Source organism: Microcebus murinus, chromosome 20, assembly GCF_040939455.1.
Source record: "Microcebus murinus isolate Inina chromosome 20, M.murinus_Inina_mat1.0, whole genome shotgun sequence".
Lineage (NCBI taxonomy): Eukaryota > Metazoa > Chordata > Mammalia > Primates > Cheirogaleidae > Microcebus > Microcebus murinus.
In genome coordinates, this window is record NC_134123.1 from 10,991,183 (window position 1) to 11,012,492 (window position 21,310).

At 58.7% G+C, this 21,310-nt stretch overlaps 1 protein-coding gene across 4 annotated transcripts in view; it reads left to right on the forward strand.

The window, feature by feature from the left end:
* NLRC5 (NLR family CARD domain containing 5) overlaps positions 1 to 21,310 on the forward strand; it is a 73,700-nt gene that overhangs the window by 25,949 nt on the left and 26,441 nt on the right. For 3 of the 4 annotated variants that reach the window (XM_075995659.1, XM_075995657.1, XM_075995658.1), the window contains exons 5-24: positions 202 to 270; positions 1,441 to 3,118; positions 3,986 to 4,069; positions 4,215 to 4,298; positions 5,081 to 5,164; positions 5,302 to 5,391; positions 6,030 to 6,089; positions 7,539 to 7,604; positions 8,053 to 8,136; positions 9,569 to 9,652; positions 10,925 to 11,014; positions 12,655 to 12,723; positions 13,512 to 13,580; positions 14,294 to 14,392; positions 14,783 to 14,866; positions 16,185 to 16,274; positions 17,015 to 17,059; positions 18,014 to 18,121; positions 18,998 to 19,081; positions 20,700 to 20,783. In XM_075995659.1, the coding sequence (XP_075851774.1) occupies positions 202 to 270; positions 1,441 to 3,118; positions 3,986 to 4,069; positions 4,215 to 4,298; positions 5,081 to 5,164; positions 5,302 to 5,391; positions 6,030 to 6,089; positions 7,539 to 7,604; positions 8,053 to 8,136; positions 9,569 to 9,652; positions 10,925 to 11,014; positions 12,655 to 12,723; positions 13,512 to 13,580; positions 14,294 to 14,392; positions 14,783 to 14,866; positions 16,185 to 16,274; positions 17,015 to 17,059; positions 18,014 to 18,121; positions 18,998 to 19,081; positions 20,700 to 20,783 (3,205 nt within the window). The remainder of the gene's footprint in view (positions 1 to 201; positions 271 to 1,440; positions 3,119 to 3,985; positions 4,070 to 4,214; positions 4,299 to 5,080; positions 5,165 to 5,301; positions 5,392 to 6,029; positions 6,090 to 7,538; positions 7,605 to 8,052; positions 8,137 to 9,568; positions 9,653 to 10,924; positions 11,015 to 12,654; positions 12,724 to 13,511; positions 13,581 to 14,293; positions 14,393 to 14,782; positions 14,867 to 16,184; positions 16,275 to 17,014; positions 17,060 to 18,013; positions 18,122 to 18,997; positions 19,082 to 20,699; positions 20,784 to 21,310) is intronic. The other variant, XM_075995660.1, reaches the window with a different exon arrangement.

Below are 21,310 nucleotides of genomic sequence, written 5' to 3' on the forward strand. Positions count from 1 at the left end.
TCCCCACATCCTGGGCTGGGAGACCCCCCAGGCGCAGAGCCTCCAGCCCTCCTCCTGGGGCCGGCAAGCCCTCTGCAAACGGAAGCTGGTGCAGCCTCTGCCTGCCGCCTGCCTGGGGCACGGAGGTCCCCCAAGGTGCTGGGTACCCCCTTGGCCCGTGTCCGCAGTCCCACCCTCCACCCTGCCCCTGCTCTTTTTCAGGCCTCAAGCGCCCTCATCAGAGCTACGGGTCCTCCCCTTGCCGGAAGCAGAGCAAGAAGCAGCAGCTAGGTGGGTGCCAGGGCGGGGCGGGACCCGGACGTGGGGATGGGGTTGCCTCGCAGCCAGGACGCGGACTCTGGATGCTGTCCCCTGCCAACAGGCCTCCAGGGTCCCAGTGACTCTCCGCGTCCAAGCTTCCAGGGTCGAAGGGTCGGAGGTCCTGGCGATCACAGGAGAGGGCCGGGTGGCAGGGAAGGGCGTCCCCCGCCAGGCTGCAAGGGACTTCTCCAACAACGGCTCCGCGGAAGGAGCCGGCCACACCGCAGCAGGCTCTGCCAGGGACACCCTGTGTCCTCAGGGCTGAGGAAGCCCCAGGCAGGGGACCAGCATGGCCAGTTTGGGGGGTGAGCAGGGATGGAGAGTGATGCAGATGCCTGGGCAAACCCCAAGCAGAGGCCCTGGGGGCCCACGGGGGGGTGGACATGGGGCTGCAAAGGGCTGGCCATGTCAGGGGGTGGAGGGGAGAGAGAACTTCTTTTGTTCTTGACCATTCGTCCGGAATGTTCCGTGTTCTCGGCTGATTGTCCTACTAACTGGAACTCTCCCCACCCCCACCACTGCCAACCATTGGGCGTAACCAGAGGACTCACACCTGTACAAAACAGGCCACCACCTCAGCCACCCTCCTCAGTCTCCCCTAACGGTGGCCCTAGTCCTTCCACCTGAGACCTCCCAGTGACCTGGGAATTAAAAGGTTAACACGGGGCACTGTAGGGCCCAGCTCCCACAGTTCCAATTGGTCAGTGCCTAGGCCCATGGACTGTCAGCCTGGGCGTTGCCATGCAGAACTGAAATATTGGGAAGGGACACAGGGGACTCAGATGTCACCGGAAGAGGGTATTCCAATAAGATGTTGCAAAGTGCCCCATTTCCCTCTCCCATCCCCCCCACCATTACTGAAAGCCTTATAGCATGTTTACTGCTGCAGAATGAATAGAGCCACGACCCTCGCTTCTCCATCCCTACCTCCCTGTTTAAGTGACTGCCAGAGCCTGTGCTTCTGCAGGGCCGATTGCTTCTGGGAATTTGGGTGGCACAGGAACCCCTATTGTGCTCTTGGCACCCCCACCCCATCGCCCATGCATACATAGCTGGGGCTAGAGGCTCAGTGATGGGGTGGGGGGACGTGGCAGAGGGCCGGGGCCTCCTGCCCTCATGCCATCTCCCTGCCCCCTGCAGAGCTGGCCAGGAGGTACCTGCAGCTCCTGAGGACCTCTGCCCAGCAGCGCTGTGGTGACAGACTCTCTGGGTCGGGGCACCCTGACCTTGCCTCCCAGCAGCCCTACATCCCCCCGATCCTGCAGTGGGCGCGAGCCACAGTGCCCTTGGACGCTCAGCAGGGGGCTGGTATGGGAGACATCAAGGCAGAAGATGGCACTGACGTGAACATCTGGGACCTCTTCAATCCCAGGACCAAAAAGGGCCCAAGGGTGACAGTGCTCTTGGGGACGGCTGGCATGGGCAAGACCACGCTGGCCCACCGGCTCTGCCAGCAGTGGGCTGAGGGCCAGCTGGACCACTTCCAGGCCCTGTTCCTTTTTGAATTCCGCCAGCTCAACCTGCTGACAAGTTTCCTGACGCTACCCCAGCTCCTTTTCGATCTGTACCTGCGCCCCGAGTCGGGCCCCGACGCCGTCTTCCAGTACCTGACGGAGAACGCGGGCCGAGTCCTGCTGGTCTTCGACGGGCTGGACGAGGCCCTCCAGCCCTGCTCCGGGGGGGACCCGGGGGCCCCCGAGGGCCTGGGCCCGGCCCTCACCCTCTTCTCCGGGCTCTGCGCTGGGACGCTCCTGCCCGGCTGCTGGGTGATGGCCACCTCCCGTCCCGGGAAGCTGCCGCCCTGCCTGCCCGCCGAGGCAGCCGTGGTCCAGATGTGGGGCTTCGACAGTCCGCGCGTGGAGGAGTACGCCAGCCGCTTCTTCAGCGCCCAGCCCTCCCGGGAGGGGGCACTGGCAGAGCTGCGGGGCAACGGACGTCTCCGGCGCATGTGTGCGGTGCCCGCGCTGTGCCGCGTCGCCTGCCTCTGCCTCCGCCATCTGCTCCCCGACAGCGCCCCGGGCCAGTCTGCGGCCCTGCTGCCCACCGTGACTCAGCTCTACGTGCAGATGGTGCTCGCCCTCGGCCCCCCCGGGCACCTGCCCACCGCGCCCCTGCTGGGCCTGGGGGAGGTGGCCCTGAGGGGCCTGGAGGCCGGGAAGGCTGTCTTCTATGCAGGAGACATCCCTCCATCCGCGATGGCCTTCGGGGCCGCCCACAGCCTGCTCACCTCCTTCAGCGTCTACACGGGCCCCGGGCACCTGCAGACGGGCTACGCTTTCGCCCACCTCAGCCTGCAGGAGTTTTTTGCTGCCCTGTACCTGATGGCCAGCCCCGAGGTGGACAAAGACACCCTCGCCCACCGTGTCACCCTCAATTCCCGCTGGGTGCTGCGGACCAAAGCCAGAGTGGGCCTCTCGGACCACCTCCCCACCTTCCTGGCGGGCCTGGCCTCCCGCGCCTGCCTCCCCTTCCTCGGCCGGCTGGCAGAGCGCGACGGGGCCTGGGTGGGCGCCCGGCAGGCTGCTGTCGTGCAGGCGCTGAGGAAGCTGGCCACCCGCAAGCTCACGGGGCCCAAGGTCGTAGAGCTGTGTCGCTGCGTGGACGAGACGCAGGAGCCTGAGCTGGCCCGTCTCGCTGCCCAAAGCCTCCCCTGTCAACTGTCCTTCCACAACTTCCCGCTGACCTGCGCCGACCTCACCAGCCTGACTGGCATCCTGGAGCGCAGGGACGCCCCCATCCACCTGGACTTCGAGGGCTGCCCCCTGGAGCCCCGCTGCCCTGAGGCTCTGGAAGGCTGTGGGCAGGTGGAGAATCTCAGGTGAGTACGGGTGGGGAGGACCGGGGAGGGAACTGGGCTTTGGGGAGAGCACCAAGGAGACTGGGTAAGAATCTGGAATAGCAGAGCAGATGGCCCTGACTGCCCCCGGCCTGCGATGCCCTCCCTGCCCGACGGCAGCTCCAAGTCCAGTCCAGTCCCTCCCCCGCCTGGTTTCTGGACTCCCAGCCTCTCCCCCTCCATCCTGGGCTGGAGCCTCCGTCCAGGCTGTGCTGCTGGAGGCTGTTTGACTTTAGGCAGGTCATGTCACCTCTCTGGGCCAGAGTTTCCTCGTTCCTAAAATGGACTCGTCATAATTGAGACCTAACTCCCAGAGCAGCTGTGAGAATGCCGCGGGATAAATGCACAAAAAATTCTTAGCCCAGAGCCTGGCAAAGGCTCAATAGACATGTTAGCTAGAGAAAAGGCAACGCTGCAGTTAGAGAAGCTTCCCAAATACAGTAGACTAAGTCATGTAGAGCATTATTTCTATGTCATGGAAGAGCTAGTGGTAAGTGGTCTGGGTCAGTGGAATGGCTCAGCTCCATGTGGTCACGCAGGGACCCAGGTTCCTTCTGTTGTCGCCCCGCCATCCCCTTGGCCACCCTTGTCTGCACAGTCAAAGCTGGAGCTGCAAGGGAGGCTGGGAAATGTCATCTCTGGCTGGGAAACCAGGTTCCCAGTTATAGCTCGACTGCTACAGATGGAGTGGAGAGTGGATTTTGGTGGACAATGAGCAGTGTCTGCCATGAAATGTGTTTGTTACTGCTGCTGCTACTATGACAGACTGCATCCGTCAGGAGGGGTTGGTGGTGACCTCTAGCACTGCCCAGCGCCGATCCTCTGCCACTTTGCTTCTTCCCATTGCAGCTTTAAGAGCAGGAAGTGCGGGGACGCCTTTGCAGAAGCCCTCTCCAGGAGCTTGCCAACGATGGGGAGGCTGCAGAAGCTGGGGTGAGCCGGGGCTTGGAACGGAGAAGGGTCTTCATTCGGCAATGCCTGGCACTCTTCTCCCCTCCCCCCGTCCTCCACGGGGCAGATCCCCAGCCTACCCCCTGCCCCATTGCATTCCTCCCCACCGTCTTTGCTCACCCTGTAGGCTAGCAGGAAGTAAGATCACTGCCCAAGGCATCAGACATCTGGTGAAAGCTTTGCCCTTCTGTCCACAGCTGGAAGAGGTCAGGTGAGTGATCTCCAGGACGGCTCTCTGGCTGGGGACAGGAGTCACTGCCCGGGGCTCCGTTGGGGCCGGGGTGGGTCCTGCGTAGTCCATCAGAGCCTGATCACTCGTTGCATGAAACATAAGCTGGTCCACAGCCCCTGTCGTCCTCTTGGCTGGGTGTCTTTGTACAGTGACCACTCTGGTCAGGACAAAGGTTTGGAAATATTGAACTTGTTGGCAATTTTCTTCCCTGATTATTGAGAGTGACTTTAATCTTGTCTCCCGTCACCCACCATTGCTGTCAATCACCCTGACTCATCCGTCCCCACAGCTAGGAACCCAAGCGAGGCTGGGTTGTGTACTCCATTTGACAGATGGGGAAAGTAGGGTCAGAGAGGAATGTGCTTGGCCTGGGGCTCTGGATGAGTCTAGAGTTTGCTCATCACCTGCAGGTCAAGAGGCCCTGATGGACTTGGGCCTTGGGCAGTTCCCAGACATAAGCCCTAGGAGAAGGGTGCTGGGTCTCATTATTCCACCTTATGAGGATTTCAGACTATTGTCTAGATCCCTTGGGCCACCAGGCAGAAACTCTCCCATAGGGGACAAATAGGGACAGATGTGAGACCAGCAGAGGGTCTTTCCTCCTAGCTGTGCCTGCTGGGTGCCAGGGAGGAGGTCAGCAACTCTTTCTGGGCCCCTGTATTATGTCCCCATGTGAGAGTGGCAGTCCTGTCACCTGCCAACTGGGGCTTCCAAGTACCCCATCCCCAGGGCTGAGAGACTGGGCCTTGGTGTCCTTGCAGTTTTCAGGACAACCAGCTCAAGGACCAGGAGGTGCTGCACATCGTGGAGGTACTCCCTTGCCTGCCACGGCTCCGGAGGCTTGAGTAAGTGGTCTGTCCATGCCCCTCGCAGCCCAGCCCCTGTCCCTGCCTCCATCACCCCCCTCCCTTGCAAGACAAGGAAGATCTGGTGTCCTTGGGATGGAGAATTCACTTCTGACTCCTTTGTCTCAATCTTGCAGCCTAAGTGGCAACAACATCTCTGTGTCGACCCTCCTCTCCCTGGCAAAAGTGGCAGTCACATGCCCTACCGTCACGATGCTGCAGGTCAGGTGAGCAGAAGGAATGGGATCCTGGCCTTGGGGACTTTGAGAAAAGGGGTGGAGGATATGGGGAATGGGAAAAGAAGAAGGCTCCAAATCTGAAAGTTAGATCTACATGTGCATGCCCAAGTTTGTTTTACTCACGACTGTATCTTCGGAGCCTCGCTCAGGCCTGTCACCTGGTATTCAATAAACAGTGAGTGGATGGATGGATGCATGAACGCATGGGCGCGTGGAAACAGGTGCGGCCAAAGGAAGCGGCGCGTGTCGCTCTCCATGGTGCTGAACCAGCATTGCCTGTTCAAATCGTAGGGTAGGCTGGGCGTCATTCTTCTTAATCCGAAAACACTGGCAACTTCTGTTTTTTTTAAAAAAAAAACTCTTAGCTTCCCTAATTTTTCTTATATCTTTTATAAAAAATTGTTTCCCTGACTTTTTGAAACGCTCCTGCAGGATTCATCAAATAATGACACAGTCAAGATTTTACATGCCTGATTGGGAGCACTTTGCCAGTTCTGTTGTGTTTCTCAGTCCATCATGAAGTCAGCTATCTCTAGGTGTTTGGGGCAGGAAGTGGTTTGCAGGTGGGGGGTGACGTGCTGGTTCCCAGCCCTGGGGGGTTCATGGCTCGGTGTCTGACCCTGCAGGGAGGCGGACCTCATCTTCCTTCTTTCCCCGTGTGCAGAGACGGCTGGAGAGCTACAAAGGTAAGAAGCCAGGAGGCGACGGGTCTTGGCCCATGCTGAGAATTAACCTGGGCCCAGGCGGTTGAGGGGAAGGGTGGCTCTCTTAGAGCCCAGGAAGAGCTAGAATATGGAGGCTCTTCCTGCTACTGCAGTGCTGAGAAACGAACTACTGCTGAGAGTTGGCGAAGGGCTTTAGCTTCCTCGAGCATGTCTGGAGCACATCTGGCTCCTGTGGGAGGCGCAGCATCAGAAGTCTCGGAGTGAGCCAGACTCGGGAGCACATACAGCTGCCGTTAGCCTGGCAGGACTTGTGGGGGAAGCTCTTACCACTGAAGAGAAAGGGGGAGAGCTACGATGGTACCCGCATCTTAGGGTTGTTCTGAGAATTAAAACAGTGGAAACATGTAAAGTGCGGTCGGCACTCAGCTGCTGGCCATTCCAGCTGTGCACAGATTCCAGCTTGGTCAGTCTTGGAGGGGGAAGACAGGGGAAGTTGCTTTCCCCTGGAAGAACATTCCAACTGCGCCCCCCACTCTCCTCCCTAGCTGAGACTCAGAGACAGGTGATCTGTGTCCTTGAGCATTCTCTGTCCCTGCTCCGGCCCCTGATTTCCTTACCTGTGTAACGACCCGCTGGGACCAATGTCGCTTTCTTCTCCAGCCACTTTGAGCTGTGATGCCCAATATGAGTCACTTAGCCCCATGTGGCTATTTCAGTTTAAATTAATTAAAATGAAGGAAAATGAGATTTTCAGTTCATCAGTCACATCACCCACACTTCAAGTGCTCAGAGGCCATGGGTGGCTAGTGGCTCCCATGGTGGATGGCAAAGATGCAGGACGTTTGCATCACTGAAGAAAGTTCTGTTAGCACCGATCTAGAAGTGTGTGGAACCTGGCTCGTAGCACCTGAGCTTCCCTGAATCCTCTACCGCTCCCCTGGCCCCATAGGAGAGAGTCCAGGTTTTCTCACCGCCTGGCCCCACTCACATACAGCTCACACTCCCTGCCTTCCAGACTAGGCGGCCCGTCTGTTACACGCATGGCGACCCTCACATCATAGACGGTAGCAGCTCCTGTTTACTGAGCTTCAGTTTAGTGCCCATGCCGTGCACTCGAACACACAGTGTCCCATTCCACCCTTCAGGTACTCTGTGTGTTAGATGTTGTCATCCCATTTTTAGAAAACAGAAGATGGAGGCTCAGAGGGGTGAAATGACTTGCCCAGGGCCACAGAGCCACACAGGACAGAGCCAGAATTTGAATAAAGGTTCCATTTGATCTCAATACTTTAATTCCTGCTGCTCTTCTGCATAGTACCTGAGCACTTGCAAGCAATCGTCTTTGTTACTGATTCTCTGTGGGTTGTGCTGGAGCGTCTTTAGCCTTTAGAAGCCAAGGAAAGAGGCGTGCATGGTCTACCAGGCCCTGGACTCCTGAGCCCAGGCCAATGCTTGGTTTCTTCTTGCCAGAGCTCCAGACCTGCAGAAAGATGACAGCCAGAGGAAAGGGGCTCAGAGCAGAAGCCTGACACTCAGGTATCTCGGGGGATCAATTGTCTTAAGGAGAGGGATATGGGGGAAGACCCAGGGGAGGGATGGCAGGAGCAGGGAGGACTAAAAGCAGATGGTGGGAGAGGGAAAGGCTCTGAATAACCCATCCTGGCTTAAATAAGAAGCATCTGTCATAAGAACAACAATAGCAACAAGCTAAAGGACCATTGCTATATAAATGCTGGGCACTATGCTAAATGTTTTATGCACATGACCTCATTGGAATCCTTTTAAAATCTCTGGGAAGTGCACATTATTATTCCCATTGGATAGAGGAGGAAACTGAGTCTCAGACAGGTCAAGTGCCTTGTCCAAGATCACCCAGCTACTAAGAGGTGTGGCCAGGACTAGACCCTAAGTCTGTCCCTCGAGGCTGGAGGGGTAATGGTGTAGTTTTTTGTCCTAAGCTCCTCTGCCCCCACCTGTACCCCAGGCTTCAGCAGTGTCAGCTCCAGGTCAGTCATGTGGAAGCCCTCGTAGCCCTGCTCTTGGAAGGCCCCCGCCTGGAAGAAGTTGAGTGAGTATCATGCGAAGCCCTGTGGCAGGAGCCAGGAGGACAGGGTGGGGCGGAGTGGCAGGGCCTTGCTTTGGGGTGGGTGATGGGGGGAGGGGTGTGCTGGCTCATGAAGAATTTGGGGGAATGAAGTGATCACAACAGCTGCCACTATTTAGTGCTTGTCCTGTGTCGGGTGCTGGGCTAGCGACTTTGAGTCCATCCCCTCATTCAGTTTGCACAAGTCTGTGATGTAAATACTGTTGCTATCTACATCTTATAGAGGAGGAAATTAAGCCACAGAAAGGTAAATTTGCTCTGGGTCACACAGGCAGGAAGAGTCTAGGCCAGCGGTCAAGCCCCAGGCAGTCTGGCTCCCAGCCTCATCCTCCCTCACCGTACTGCCACCTTTGTCACCGAGGTCTCCAGGGACACCACACCTGGGTCTGCTTTCCAGACCACAGCCCCTCAGCCCCACCCCCCACCCTCTACGCTGTGTCTTTCTCCCAGAGTAGAGTGGGATGACCTCCTCTTTTCAGGATAGAGAAATTTCCACCATATCCAGTTCTTGGGCAGAGCCGATGAGAGCAGGGTTTGGGGATGGGTAGAGGTCCTGCTACGTCACCAGGAGGGGTTCCCTCCCAGGAAATCTCCAAATGGGCATGAAAGTGGGGTGATGGAATGCGCTGATGTGTTCTGGGGGCAGTGGCCCCACCAGAGCGTGAGGTGGATGGGTCACCCCATGGGCTGCCTTGGTGATCAACTCTTGATCCTTGACCTACTGGGAGAACCAGGACAGGATTAGAAGGTGGCATTTACCAAGCTCCAATACTTCCAGCCACCTCCCCACCACTGAGGCTGCTCCCCATCTCTGTCACCTGCAGAAAGAGTCCCATCGCCCACGTGGTCACACACACCAGACCCCGCACAGCTCCCTGCCTCCCCTCACGGCCGGTGCACCCTGGGTCAGCTCACTGCCTCAGCAGCTCTAAACCATCCTTCTCTTCCACCTCCCTCACCCACACCTCCCTCATCTCTCTGCTGGAAGACCCCCTCGGCCTCCTTGCTGGTGTCCCTGCTGTCACCCTGGCACCTGCACCTGGCAGAGTGATCTGCATTTCACTGATGCCCCCTTCACTCCTGCCCACTGCTCAGGATAAAGCCCACCCTGAAGTCCTGGGCAGTGCAGAGCTCTGTCCCCCTCCCCGGCCCCATCGCCCCCCCCATCTCCAGTTCAGACACGCGGCTCCCTTTCGGGATGAAGTATGCTGATAGTCGTGGAAGCATCTAGGGCGTTGCCAGGCATGTGGCGTGCAGTCTGTCCACTTTAGTTATTATTAAGGCTCATTCAGGGGAGTGACGCTTTGCCTGAAGTCACAAAGGACTGCGGGCGTGCTGGGGCTCGGGGACAGACTCTCCGGCCGGCAGTCCAGGGCAGCAGGCCCTTCTGTCTCAGCCTCTCAGGGAACCATCTGGAAGACGAAGGCTGCCGACTGATGGCAGAGGCCGCGCTCCGGCTGCACATCACCAGGAAGCTGGAGTGAGTTGCCCGCCCCACCCCTGGGCAGCAAAGAGGGCCCCAGAGAGCCCCGGATTGTTCCTGCCACCCCGGTCCCGTGCCCATAGTGCTGACCCGCTGCCACCCCCACCTCCTCCCACCTCTTGCCAAGTTGGGATGGTTTGACCGCACCTTGCCTTTGCCTCTGGCCCGGGCTGCTGTCTCGGTTCCGATCATTTACCCCCCACGTGCGTAGAGCGTGTTCGTCGTGCACCAGTGGCTCGAGTTCTAGGTCGTCCTTGCAACAGCCCCTGTGTGGACTGGGGTGGGGTGTTGCATGCATGGGTGTGGGGTGTTGGAGTGGGAAGTGGGGTGTTCGGGTGCGGGTACAATGTTGGGGTGAAGGGGTAGGTTGTGGGGGGGTGGAAAGGAAGGGCATTAGGCTGCTAGCTGTGCTGTGGCGCTACATGCATGGGGTGGTGTGTTTGGGGGAGTGTATGGGGGTCTTAGGATCGTGTGGGTTGGGCTGGGGGAGTGTTGAGGTTGGGTAGCAGTGGTTTGGGGCTTTGGCTTTTGATTTAAATCCTGGCCCTGTCACTTAGTAGCGTGTGACCCTGGGAAAGTAACTGAACATCTCTGGGCCTCAGTTTCCCTGTTTGTAAAATGGGATGACGTGAAACCATATATGTACAAAGCTCTTGGTACAGAGCCTGGTACAATCAGTGCTCAAAAGTGGGCCAGGCGTGGTGGCTCACGCCCTGTGATCCTAGCACTCTGGGAGGCCGAAGTGGGCAGATCGTTTGAGCTCAGGAGCTCAAGACCAGCCTGAGCAAGAGCGAGACCCCGTCTCTACTATAAATAGAAAGAAATTAATTGGCCAACTAGAAATATATACAAAAAATTAGCCGAGCATGGTGGAGCATGCCTATAGTCCCAACTGCTTAGGAGGCTGAGGCAGGAGGATCACCTTAGTCCAGGAGTTTGAGGTTGCTGTGAGCTAGGCTGACGCCATGGCACTCTAGCCCGGGCAACAGAGTGAGACTCTGTTTCAAAAAAAAAAAAAAAAAAAAGTGGTAGTGATTTTGCAGATGAAGAAACTGAGGCTCCAAGAGGTGAAGACACCGCACTAGTTCTTGCCACTTGGGAGGGAGAGCTTTATTCTCTGAGTGGGGCCGTGGCTCATGCGTCACTCACATGGATCCTTTGAGAGTCCCAGTGACAGCCAGCAGGCTGCTGCACCATGAGGAGGGGGCTGGAGCTGTCTGGGGCTGGGACCTCAGCCACGTGCTGACGCCTGCCTCCTCCTCTCCACAGCCTCAGCGACAACGGGCTCTCGGTGGCCGGGCTGGGCTGCATGCTGCCCACGGTGAGCACGTGCAGGACGCTGGCAGAGCTGCATGTCAGGTGGGAGCCCCCCGCCCCCTGCCCCCCAGAGGTTCCCGCCCCCTCTCTAGCCTGGGGCATGCGCTCTAAAGCCCCTGGAATTCTGTCCGGGCCCAGGCCTTTGGGACGGGTAGGAGATGCTGCGGTGCCCTGCCCAGACCCCGAGAGCCTGCTTCCCGCCCTGCGGGCACCGGCTGCCCCAGCTCACTCCCTCTCTGAGACCTGCGCTTGGCTGGTGGGAGCCAGAGATGCCCGGGAGGTGGCACCCCACCCCCGCCCCCCAACCAGAGTGGCCAGTGAGAGGCAGGGGCTAAAACTCCCCAGCACCTTTGTCCCTCGTGGGGACAAACTGTGGTCCCCTTCATGCTCCAGAGCTCCTGGGGGGTCGGGATGAGGACCTGCTTTGTTGGGCTTCCTCAGTCCTGTACCTGTTTCTCGAGAGAGCCGTCCCCCAGCTCACGATGTGCCTGCCCCGCCCACAGGCCCCGCTCTGCCACCAGGGAACCCACCTAAGACGGGGCTCAGGCTCGTTCCTGCGAGTCAAGAGTCTCGCTGTGCAGAAGAGGGATCAGAGGACAGACGCTAACTAATGTCAACACAGCGCCCACTCAGAGCAGAGGGAGGCCCCGTCCTTGGCTCTCAGCTGAGCCGGGTGGTCCCTGCTTTAAACACCCGTCGAGGGAGGAGAGAGTAGTTTAGGGGCCTTGGTTCACTTTACACATTAATTCAGTAAAGCGTCCCAGTGCGTTCCAAATGACACTCCGTTCACGCCTAGGAACTTAGACTAAAGAAATCATGATTGTGCAAATACAGGCAACCGCGAGGATGGTTATAATAGGAGAATAATGGAAATAGCTTGAATGTCTAACAGTTGCATATTAAACTAAGTTACTTCCAGAGAGAACGCAATGGAACCATGACAAAAGGATAATGTAGTTATAGTTTTAATAGGGAAGGATGACTGTGGTTTAGGAAGTAAACATAAACATTTTGATTCATCATCTTAATTCAAAATGCTGAATGGTAGAAAGAATGGTATAGTCCATTCCGATCAATAATAATCAATTATTAATAATTATAATTATTTGTCACCTTTGCTTCTTTTTTTATTTTTCTTCTTTCTTTTCTCACAGCAGTTAGAAACCATGAAAACCCTTGCTTCTTCTATGCCTTAAAAAACTAAGTTTTAAAAGACAATCTATAATTTAATCTTATTTTTTTTAAGAAAAAAATTGTTGCGTTAGAAAGCGAAGGGTTTGAGGGACCCACTGCGAAAGGCTGGCAGTGGTGACCCATCAGCTGAGCGCAGGAGGACGCCACCCCCAATGCCAGGCGCAGGGACACTGCTTAGCAGAAGGAAGGGGCTCAGCCTGCGGCCCAGAGACAGGGCGCAGAATTGAAGTTTCTTTCGAGGGCTTGCGCGGGAAAGGAGGCTGCTTAGCAAAGATAAGTTTGTGCAATCTCTATGCAGAAAGAGTTCAGGCTTCTGAAGGTCAGAGGAAGAAGTCAGAGGAAGTGGCTGCAGCTGGAGGCGGGGTGGGAGGGTGGCAGTGGCAGCTGGCACCTCAGAGGCCCCTGCAGGACAATGTTTGGAAATGACACAGCGTCAGGGACCCAGTAGCCTCTCACCTCCTCCCTTCCCTTCCCCCTCGTCTCTGCAGCCTGCTGCACAAAGCCGTGGTCCTCACGTTTGCCCAAAAGACGGAGGAGCAGGAGGGACCCCAGAAGAGGTAGGCCCCAGCCTCGTCCCAGCCCCGGGCCACCCCCTCTCTGACCTCCACGCCCCTGCAGTGCCAGCCCACGGCCTGGGAGACCTGGCTGAATCCACAAAGGAGTGGGGAGGGAGCAGGCTTGGCAGACGATGCGGCCCTGAGGGGCAGAGTCCAAAGGCAGAATGCCCCCATCTTTCATGGTACCCAGGGAAGCCCCGAGGGGTAGGACGGAGACAGCACACCGGGCAGGCGTGGGGTGGCCGGAGAGTGATGTTCTGAAGACTGAGGCCCTTCCGCGCAAGCCCAGAGAGTTTTCCAGCCTGTAGCTCTGATCTTGGTCTGAACATCTGGCTCCCTTTAGCACAAGGACACCTTTCAGGGGTGTCTGCCTCCTCCAGGGTGGCTTCCTGGATTGCCCCAGCCCAGCAGATGGGCAGAGACTCAGCGCTTTGCTCCTCGGAGTGCACCCACGATCTTTTCTGTGGGGCTGAACTGTTGAAGGCTTGATTAGAGCAGGACTGATAGCTTTGGAGCCCTGATGAGGAGGAGGATGAGCTTAATGATAAGGGGCTGAGGTTAACCGAGCGCTTACTGTGCATGCTCCAAGCGCCGGACTCGGGCACTGCACACACGTGCTGCAGGGAGAGGTCAAGTGGTTAGTCCAGGGTCGCACAACCGGGAGGTGGAGAAGCCAAATTGGAACCAAGGTCTGACCGGCTCCAGGCAGAGTGTGGTGACTGAATGGGGGGAGGCCAGACTGAGGATCGGGCGGCTGCTCAGCCTGGCCTTGGCGTGTGTCCCTCCAGTGCTGCATTTCTTGACAGTCTCGTGTCCCAGGTGCCCTCTGAGCTGCCCCTGAGCTCCTGCAAGATCAGGTACAGTGATGGCCTCTGAGCCCCAGGTGACATTCCAGCCCCTCCCTCTGCTCAGAGCCTGTCCCCAAAACCAGTCCCTAGGCCCCATATAGTCCCGCAGCAGGGGACACTATAACCTGCTATGTCCAGGGCTTGTGGCCTGGCTTCCCTGTCTCCCACCTCCCCTGCCCAGCCCACCCCAGTCACCTTCTGCAGCCCAGGGGACCCCACTCCCCTAAGCTCCCCTGAACCCAGCAGCTGAGAGGCCATGGGAACTCTGGCCAGAGAGCGTGGGGCGCACTCACCCCTTCTCTCCTGAGCTGGGGACTAGTCCCGGGCTCAGCTCAGCCCCCGGGGGGCTCCCACCAATGCGCTTCTCACCTTCCCTTATTCTGTGTCTGTCTGATCTCCCTGTCTGTCTGTCTCTTCCCCTCGTTCCTTGTCTCGCTCATAGTTTCTCTTTTTCTAGCACCCCCAATCCTATCTGCCCTCCTTTGGGGCACTCGTGCTTTCTCTCTCGTCTCTGGGCCTCTGTCTTGGTTTCCCTCCCTCTGTCTCTGCCTCCTCTCTGCCCGAGTGTGATGTCCTTTGGGCGTGGTGTCTGTGGGTCCCTCTTTGTCTGCCTGTCTAGGCGCTAGGTGTGCCCCAGCCCCTCCTCTCCTGCAGGCCTCGCGCTCTGGCTGTGACTCGGGGTGGGGCAGGCGCTGCAGGGCTGTGGTTTTGCCCCTCCGCAGGCTGACACACTGCGGCTTCCAAGCCAAGCAGCTACAGCAGCTCTGCAAGGCGCTGGAAGGAAGTTGCCACCTCGGTCAGCTCCGGCAGCTCCATCTCGAGTGAGCGGTTTGCTTGATGAAAGGCCAGTGGGTGGGGTCGTTAGAGCTAGGCGTGCCAGCGTGTCGGAGTCTTGTTTACTTGCTAAGATCCAGGTCCGCCGTTCTTTCCCTGATGAAGTCAGGAACCCCTTAGAGAATCTGGCGAAAGTTGTGACTCTTTCTCCCAAAATACGGGTCCCCCACATTTGCCCCCAGGGGTCCGTGAACCTCAGGATCAGAACCTGGGGGAGACCCCAGCAGTGAGATCCCCCATGTGAGATCTGGCCTGGCAGCCCAGGGCTGTGTCCCCAGTTTCAGGAAGTCACATGGCTGGAGGGGGGAGGGACGGTGCTGCTGTCCACCCACTCCCACCTCCACTAACGTTTTCGGTCCCTCCTTCCCTGTCCCCAGCTTCTCAGGCAACGCTCTAGGGGACGAAGGTGCCGCCCTGCTGGCTCAGCTGCTGCCCGGGCTGGGCGCTCTGCAGTCCTTGGAGTGAGTATCCGCGTGGGCAAAGCCTCTGGGCTTGTCCCCGGCGGGACGGGCGCGTGGGGGTGTTCTGTGCTCAGTCGCCTCCTCCCTGGGGTTGTTGTAGAGATAATCAGGCAGTGCATGTCAACCACCCGCACGTGGTAACTGCGATAAATGGCTAGCTCAACCGTGATGCTTACTCAAATAGAGAACTGGCCCCAGCGTCTGATTCAAGGTTTCACTTCTCCGAGGCCCGGCCCGCACCTGGGCCGGCAGCGTGACATTACTGAGCAACGGCCGGCACCATTCTGGCCCCGGGTACAGGGAGGGGCTGTTGGTAGGGTTAGGACAGGGAAGGCAGGGAGGGTTTGCACCCCAGGGCTGCGGGAGGGTGCTGAGTGCCTGGTAGAGAGTGGGCGTGGGAGGGAGGCCAGGAATCCCCAAACTCTGCCTGCAACATACTCGTGGCACTAAACAGCCCCAGTGCCCTTGGCCCACGTGGCCTCTCCCCCCCACCCTCAACCCCCCAGTGCTTCTGGCCAAAGCTAGAGGAGCCCTGGTGAGAAGTCATACATGGGGCCTGTATTCCAGGCTGGCTCTGCCACCTGCTCTGCTGTGTGACTTTGGGCAAGTTACCCCACCTCTCTGAGCCCCTGGTTCCCAGTCAATAGACACCTAAACTGCAAGTGTGGCCACTGCTTGTAGCTGCCACCTCTGGAGTGAGTGCTGTGGCCTGAGGGTCCCTCCTGCCAGGGAGTCCTTGTTTGGGGTGCTGCCAAGGAAAGTGTCCTCTGTTCCTGTCCCAGCCCCCGAATTGCATGCAGAGGAGCTTTCAGGCACGTCCCCATGGGACCTCTCGATAATGCCACGCCCGGACACGTGGGGCTCGTGAGAGCCTGCGCTCACCCTGGCCGCGTCCCCGTGCCAGAGGAGCGGGGCGCTACGTGGCAGATGGAAAGCACACAACCAGTTGGCAGGGAGACCGCGGGGGAAAGAGCGGCTGTCCGCTTTCCGACCCAGAGCCCGTGTTTCCATGGTGCCCTCGGCACCACCCGCTTCAGCAGGTGGGGAAACGGAGCCCCGGCGCTAGCCCGGGAGCACGCCCCAGATCCGTCACAGTCCAGGGGAACCCCTGGGCTCTTAGCTCTGGCACCCACATGTCACCAACCTGGGGCAAGGCCTTGCCTCTCTACGAGTGGGCCTCGGTTTCCCCACTTGTACGATGAGGGGTCCTCCTGGGGCTCAGTGTCTGGAGCCAGGCACGGCCCTCCCCTGCCCGGCTCCGCCACAGAGGGGTGCGCCGAGTCTGGCTGACCCCCGGTGTCGCTGCTGTGCTCTCCAGCCTCAGCGGGAATGGCTGCTCCCTGGGCGCCGTGCTCGCGCTGGCCCGGTGCTTCTCCACGCTGCCGTGGCTCCTCCGCCTGGACGTCAGGTGAGTGAGGGGCCCTCCACCCGCCTGCCCCCCTCCCCCAGCGCCCGCGTGGGCCCCCCTCCGTCGTGTTCATGATGTGTCATCCTCGGGGCCTTGGGTGGTGCCGGGTCCGGTAAGCATGTGATGAGTGTCTGCTGAATGAATGAATGAATGAATGAATGAGTATGGCCCCAGGACACTGAGATTCCTTCACATTCATCATGGGGGAGTCCATTCTCCCTTCCTCACCCTCTGACGTCTGCAGAGACTTTTAAGAAAACTGGGAGCTCCCCGGTGGCCACTGGGTGCACAGGGACCTGCCTTCCCCGTGGCCGAGGGAGCTGAGGAGCACGTAGAAGGGAAGGTCCCGGCCGGCCACGTGGCCCCAGGCCATTCGGGGCTCGGCATCCATGGCGTCAGGGGTCTGCCTCCCTCCTCCTTCCCCGAGGATCCCATTGCAGACGGACGGACCAGGCTCAGAGCAGGTCCCTGGGTCCCCCTGCCTCAGTTTTCTCATCTGTAAAATGGAGATAAGAATAAGTCCTCACCCCATGGTTTTATTGCGAGAATGGAATGGGATACCGTGGGTGGTATGCTTCGTACGTGCCTTGATAAATGCAGTTGCTGCTTCATCTACTTATTACGACGTTTGCTGGGAAGCAGACCACCCGGGCCCTCCTGGACCCGGCCCGTCTGCTGTCCTGCCGCTGCCTGGGAAGGGGCCCTGCCCTTTCTCAGACTGTCACCTCCTCCACTTCCAGCCTGGAGAGCCAGCGCATCCTCCTGACGGGTGCCAGGAGAGGCAGGTGAGGAGGGGCGCTCTGGGGTGGGGGCTCCCCTCCTGCTCTGCTCCCCCTGTGCTCCGGTGCCCCCCACCCCAGACCCATGCTGACCACCCTTCGCCCTGGGACAAACCACCCAGGTCTGGCACTTCCGAAACCAGCACCCCCCCCATAAGGTGTCAGCAGTCAGCTGACTAGTTTTTGTCTTGGAAGGAGGCGGTGCACGGTGGGGGGGCGTGCCCGGGCACTGCAGGGCCGAGCAGGTGCCAGAGATGGCCGCCGCATGGGAGCCGATGAGGAAGCAGTCATGTCTCTGTCTCTCGGGGACTTCTGCAGACTCATGACTTCACATGAGTCACTGCCCTTTCATACTCTGAGTATCGCATTTGAGAAGCCAAGAACCGTTGGCGCTTTAGAAAAAAAAAAAAAAAAGTCCGCATCTTCGCGGTAAATAGGCAACGCTGGTCTTAGCCCTTCGAGGGTGTTCCCGGCTGCCGCCTAGCGGGGTGGCCCCCTGGCGTCACGTGGGAGTGGTGGCAGCAGGCAGAGGCGACCCACGGTGGAGGTGTCCGGGGAAAGTGTGGGCTTTTTAGACAGGTGGGCTGTCTGAAGCCGAGGGTGGCCCAAGCCCGGGTGGTCTTGCGTCCCAGGCTAGGCTCTCTGTTTCTGGGGACCCTCTGGGTTCCTGAAGCCAAAAGAGCTGAGGTCCAGGGAGCAGAGTCACATGAATGCCAGGTCGGTGGTCAGAGAGGGGAGGGCTCTGTCCTGCCTCCCCTATCTGGTCAGGGGCTGCCCACCTGGGCAGGCGTAAGCCGCTGGCTTCTCTCACTCTGGCTTCCCTTGCTGGCCCTCAGTTTCCCCATCTGAACAGTGAGGGGCTGGACTAGGATCTAGTGCCTTGATTGTCTCGAGCACCCTCCAGCCCTGACGTCTGCGTCTAGGAGTCCGGTGTGGGTGACTGGAACTTTCTCCCCAAAGGGGCTTCCCCACTCCCAGGGACACACAGGCTGGGGGACGTTTGCCCGAGATCCCCACGGGAGCCGAGTTCTCGGGGTTCGGTCAGCGCTGCGCCCCCAGGAGCTTCTGGTACCGTCTCACTCCTTCTTATTTGGGGGTAACCGCAGTGTGGTGAGGGTCAGGAAGGGGACGGAGATGGGGCCTAGAGCTGCGGATTGGGATCGAGGGAAGAGAGTTTGCGAAGAGGGGAAAGGAAGGAGGGCGAGTGTGCGGGCGGCGGGGGCTGCCGGCCCCTTAGGGAGACCGCGCTCCTTAGAGAGAAGATTCCGCATTTCTCCGGAGCAAAGAGCAGCCCAGCCGCTCCCTGCCTGGGGTTCCCTATCCCCAGATGCACCACGCGTCTACCATGAGGGGCTGCGCGACCCCCGCTGGGGCTCCCCCTCTCAGCCCCTGACTTCCTCACCTGAGAAAGAGAGAGACACTTAAGCTGGGGCCCCACGGTTATCCGGTTATCCGGAGAGGAAAGCGAGTAGCCCAGGAGGCGTGTCAGTGTGGCTGGAGCACAGGCGGGCAGTGAGGCTGTGCTATTAGCCTCGGGGTAATAGGGAGCCATAGAATGTTTTAGGCAGTGGAGGGGCCTGGTCAGATTCACAGTGTTAACAAATGAGGCACTTTTGCGATGGGGGGTGGTTTCGGGGAGGCGAGAGTGGACGCCAGGAGGGTGCTGAGTGGTCCAGGGGAGTGCGGATGGTGGCCTGGGCTCAGGCAGGGGTGGCGGGAAGGACTTGGAGAGTCACAGGTGAGGGCAGCTGGGCACTCAGGGTCCTCTACTGTCGCTGTCGTAGTGTGGGCGGGGGACAGGGGCTGTTGGGAGACTTGCTGGGAGAGGGGAGAGTGGCCTGCAGCTTGGGGTGAGGACTACCGGGAGGAGGAGAGAGTCCCTGGGGCCAGACAGGGGCCCTGGGTCCTCTCTGATGCCCCGCGCTGCCCACTGCCCCTTTTCAGCCTCAGGGAGTGTCAGCTGGAGCCCCTGAGCCTCCACCAACTCTGTGACACCCTGGAGCAGTGCCCGGGGCCACTGGAAGTCCAGTAAGTAACCAGGACACCACCCGCAGGGCACGATGTGGGCCTCTGTCTAGTGACCAGGGAGGGGGCTTCCTGGTGAGAGGTCGGGTGAGAATTTCGAGTCCCTTCCCAGCAGCCCCCAGCCTCAGACACCTCACCCCCCCCCCAGCTGGGAGGTGCTGGACTGGCCCTGGGGGGCTGTCACCTGCCCCGTCCATGTCCACTCAGCTCAGGGCATGTCCTGAGCCCCACCCCAGCGCTCCCTCGGGCCTCGAGGCTGGAGCGCATCCTCAGGGCACCTCCTCTGCCCCCGGGCTGGCCGCCTTACCCGCCCCAGGACACCTGGGTCTGTGACCAGAGACTGGACTCGGAGTCGGCCCCCTGCAGTCTGGGTGACTTAGGGCTTCAACTCCCTGGACTTTGACATTGTTTGACGGACGTGGGCTCTCCCCGTGTAAGACCCCTGCAGCGAGCGTTTGTCTCATAAGTACACAGCATGGCTTTTCCTGAGTGTCCAGACATGTGGGTCCAATCCATATGCTAGTAAGCGACTTTAGAATGGTTTTAGACTTGATTTATGAAAAGACTGCAAGGAGAGTTTGGAGAGTTCCCTCACCCAGTCTCCCTAGTTATTAACATCTTACGTCACCGTGGCACACTTGTTGCAATCTCGTAGCCAGACTTGGTGGCATGCACCTGTGATCCCAGCTACTAAGGACCCCATGCCACCCCTGGGACAGAAAATGTGCAACTGGGGCCCTGCAGAGGTTCCACAAGAAGCTTCCGGCTGCAGAACCACGGGCTGCTCCCCCCACCCAATCCCCCACCCAGGTTCCCCACCACCCACCCAGAGATAAAGCGGGGGAGGTGGGCCCAGCGAGGGAGGGCGCGGCCTGCAGGGAGCAAGGGAACTGGGAGGGAGGGAAGAGCAGGCGGCAGAGGGAGATACAGTCCACAGGCCTCTGGGGGTCTGCAGGCCTCTGGGGGTCGGGGAGTGGCTCCTAGGCCCAAGGGGAGGGGCCGCATGTGACCCCAGTGGACACAGAGACTCTAGCTGTCACCATTCTCCAGCCAGAGCAAAGGCGGAAGGGTGACTGTCTGGAGTTTCTCCTGAGTGCATTGGGTTCCGATAAATTATTTGGACAAGTGCAGAGCTGGGCGGTCCGGATTTGATGGGCAGTCAGAGCCCAGGCCCAGCCCGCATTCCCCCTTCGCTGCCCTGATGATGCTGGATTGCTAGGACCGTATTCACTGCCTTGGCTCAAGGCGGCATTCTCTTCTCAACAAGCATGTTCCGCAGAACACTAACCTTCATGGCCCTCAAATAACAGCCCTGCTGGTCCATCTGGTTTGGGAAAAAGTCTGCCATAGCCCCTTGGAAAGTCATAATGCGCAGCACCATATCAAAGGCTCAGACAAGTCCTGCAGCCGAGAAAACTAATTTGGTTTAACCCAGTATTGTACAAACCTGCAAGATTGTCCTCCTCTTCCAGCTCCAGGGATAACTCAAGGACTCAGTGTTGGGGGGGAATGTCTTGGGCAACACTGGTTAGGTCCCATGTCCAGAAGGCTCTGGCTGTGAGGCCAGGCTCCCTGCTTTTCTGGAAGTTTCCCTGTCTGATTCTGATGCTTTGCTTCACAGACTGTCCTGTGCGGTCCTGAGTGACCAGAGCCTGGAGACCCTGCTGCAGTGCCTGCCCCGACTCCCTCACTTGAGCCTGCTGCAGTAAGACTCCCCATTCCCTGCACCTGCGTCCCTGACCCTCAAGTATTGCAAAACCCTTCCCCTCTCCCCCCCCTGCTTTCCCTGGGGCGCTTTCTCATCATTCTATCTGGCACAGGTGGGGACTCAAATCTGCTTCCAGCTCTACCCTAACACTTCACCAACTTGGGGAGGAGGTAAAGTTATTTTCCTCCCCTGGGTCTCAGTTTCTTCATCTGAAAAATGGGGTTAATATTCCCCAACCCCTCTGCAGGGTTGGGACTCACACAGAGTCCTCTAAAAGCACCTTAAGATTGGAAGTCCTGTGACAAATAGAATATCACACTTCTCCATGCCCACCGAAAGGTCACCCACCCCTAGAAGGGAACTGCACAGCTGTCACTCACTGCCTTTCAAAGGTCACCCTCTCACTCTGCAAAAGGGGAATTGAAACAGCTTCCCCCAGAGTATTTAAAAACTCTATTTTCTAATTTCAGCTCAGACTGGTTAGAATTTAAAAAGGATTTACTTGAAATATTCTCTTAGCAAGG